The 2400-nt window shown below is 45.0% G+C and overlaps 1 protein-coding gene across 1 annotated transcript in view; it reads right to left on the reverse strand.

Moving 5' to 3' along the window:
* Positions 1 to 1464: 1464 nt before the first annotated feature.
* Positions 1465 to 2400, reverse strand: part of ST8SIA2 (ST8 alpha-N-acetyl-neuraminide alpha-2,8-sialyltransferase 2) — an 87420-nt gene continuing 86484 nt past the window's right edge. Inside the window, exon 6 of the mRNA XM_007959964.2 lies at positions 1465 to 1750. Within this exon, the coding sequence (XP_007958155.1) occupies positions 1465 to 1750 (286 nt within the window). The remainder of the gene's footprint in view (positions 1751 to 2400) is intronic.

The following is a 2400-nucleotide window of genomic DNA, read 5'->3' on the forward strand; positions in this document are numbered from 1 at the left end:
CCCTAAGTTATTGGCATTAAGCCCAGATTTTCCCCAGGAGGTTGTGTCCAGTATTTGGATATTGCATTTGGCTTTGAATTAAGAAAAAGAGAAAAAATAAAAAGTTGTAAAGATGAATCTTAATTCTTAATAGGGGAAAATAGATTTTGTAAAATTTTATAATAATTGCATCTGTGGGGAGATTGGGGAGGGTACCGTGGGGGTGAGGATTTGAACGTCTCCCTGAAGAGTTGAAGACCTCTAGGTTGGAGCTCACTGCTGGTTAGTGTGACCATCAGGTAGGAAAGTGACAAGAAAGTGACATTGACACAGCAGTCTGGCTGCAGGGGCCCTGCAGAGTGTATGATGTAGAAAGCAAACAAAGGGTAGCTGCAGTGAAATGGCCTTGGATGCTTCACATTCTTTTAAGTCTCCATTAGCTCTGGGGCTTTGTGAGGCACCCAGAAAGGCAATCATATATATTTTAGAAAGGATGACATTTATCTTGATAGTGCCCTTTCAAGCTTTTGCTGTGGCTTCACCGGTGGCAGAAGGGGACAGTACTACCCCTCATATGACATTTAACAAGGCAGAGGGAGGCTAACCCCTAGAGTGACATCCCAGGGTCTCCTCCTCTTCTACTGACTCAAGTGCTTTAAAGAACATCCCACACAACCACTTTACTCTGGGATGGGTTGCCAACCTCTAGCAGATGGTCTCTACTGTTCAGAAACACAATTTGAACACTCCGGCTGAGTATCATCACCCTGCTCCATCCAAGAATCTTTGTGGTCCTTGCTAAGCCAGAATATGAATTGTCCATTGTGTTTTCTTTAGATTTCATTCCATAGATCTGAGGCCAGTCTAGAACATGTGGGTCGGCTTGTTCCTTGGGCAGTCTAACTCTAAGTTCATGGAACAAGGCCCTCTGCACTGGCATGGCTCTGCTTCTTGGTTTTCTTGTGCTCCTTTGCCTGGTTAAACTCTCCAATCTCCCTCTCCTCTGTGAACAGCACCATTTTAGACTGGGTCAAGTTGTCCCCTATAGGTCTTGGCTCATCCAGAATCCACATATCCCAGAGCCTCAGGGCAGCTTACAAGTGGCTCTCCATTCATCCATTAGCCCAAGGATCCTCCAACCCAAGAGGCAGTTTGTCATCCAAAGTCATGAGACTGGTTTCTTTTATGTCAAGTCCTTCCACCCCCAAAGATGGACTGAGTCTCAGTCCAGTTCAGATGGGTTCTCCACACTTTCTTCCTGTGGCTTATCTGCCTAACGCTAGATGAACACCACACAGTTATAAATACTCAGGTCAATATATATATGCAGGTAGATATATATATATATATTCTGGTCACTGTTTACACTTTAACAAAGAAAACCACTAGCCTGCTTGTTCTATTGTATTTGCTGCCCTGACTCCCATCTGCCTGTGGTGTAGCTGGCAGGAAATGTGAGCCACTGAATCCCACGGGGCTCTCACCTTACGTGGCCCCATCACACTGGCCGACAGTCAGTTTCAAAGCCCCCTGCTCATGCAAGCTCTTGAGGGCCTTGAACTCCAAGGGCATGGTGTGGGGGCTGGCCTGGGATGTGTAGCCATACTTAAGGCTGTCATAATAGTGGTACTTGACAGGATTCTGGTTCTGATCCAGAGGAAAGGGCCAGAAGCCGTAGAGATAGATCTGGTTGCAGAAACGTGTAGCCAGGGTATACATCAAGAGGCCAGTGGTGGGTCGTTTGATATGGACTTTGTTGGTTAGCCAGTATCTGAAAAAATAGTTTAAAAAAAAAAAAAAAAAAAGAGAGAGAGAGAGAAAGCCATAAGTTTGTGAATTATCTTTCACAGGAAGAAGATAGTTTTATCTTGCCCTGCAGCCTGCATCCTGCCAATCCAAGAACATAGCGACCAAACAAGTTATTGATGCCTGGCCCCCTTGCTCCAGTCAGTTAAACAATGTACAGCTCCTGATGCTGAGTCCTTCCATAGACATTAATGTATAAAAGCCTGAAAACAGCCTGTCAATATGCACAGGTGCTGAGATGAGGCTCAGAGACAATAAGGGACTTGCCCAAGGTCCAAAGTACGACTCAATTTGAACCCCCCAAAAAACCCACTGCCATTGAGTAGATTCTGACCCATAGCGACCCCCATTGGGTTTCCAAGGCTGTAAATCTTTATGGAAGTAGATTGCCTCATGGATCCTTCCATGGATTAGCTGGTGGATTTGGTTAGCAGTCAAATGCCTTACACACTGTGCCACCAAAGCTCCTTAATCTAAAGCGGAGCTCAGCATACTTTTCTATATATGATCAAATGATGAACATATATATATATATATATATTTGTTGTTGTTGTTGTTATGCGCCGTCGAGTCAGCCCTGACTCATAGCGACCCCTCCTTGGGTTTCCGAGGCAG

The sequence above is a fragment of the Orycteropus afer genome, unplaced genomic scaffold (assembly GCF_000298275.1).
Source record: "Orycteropus afer afer isolate SDZICR_OR568_19922 unplaced genomic scaffold, OryAfe1.0 scaffold00019, whole genome shotgun sequence".
Lineage (NCBI taxonomy): Eukaryota > Metazoa > Chordata > Mammalia > Tubulidentata > Orycteropodidae > Orycteropus > Orycteropus afer.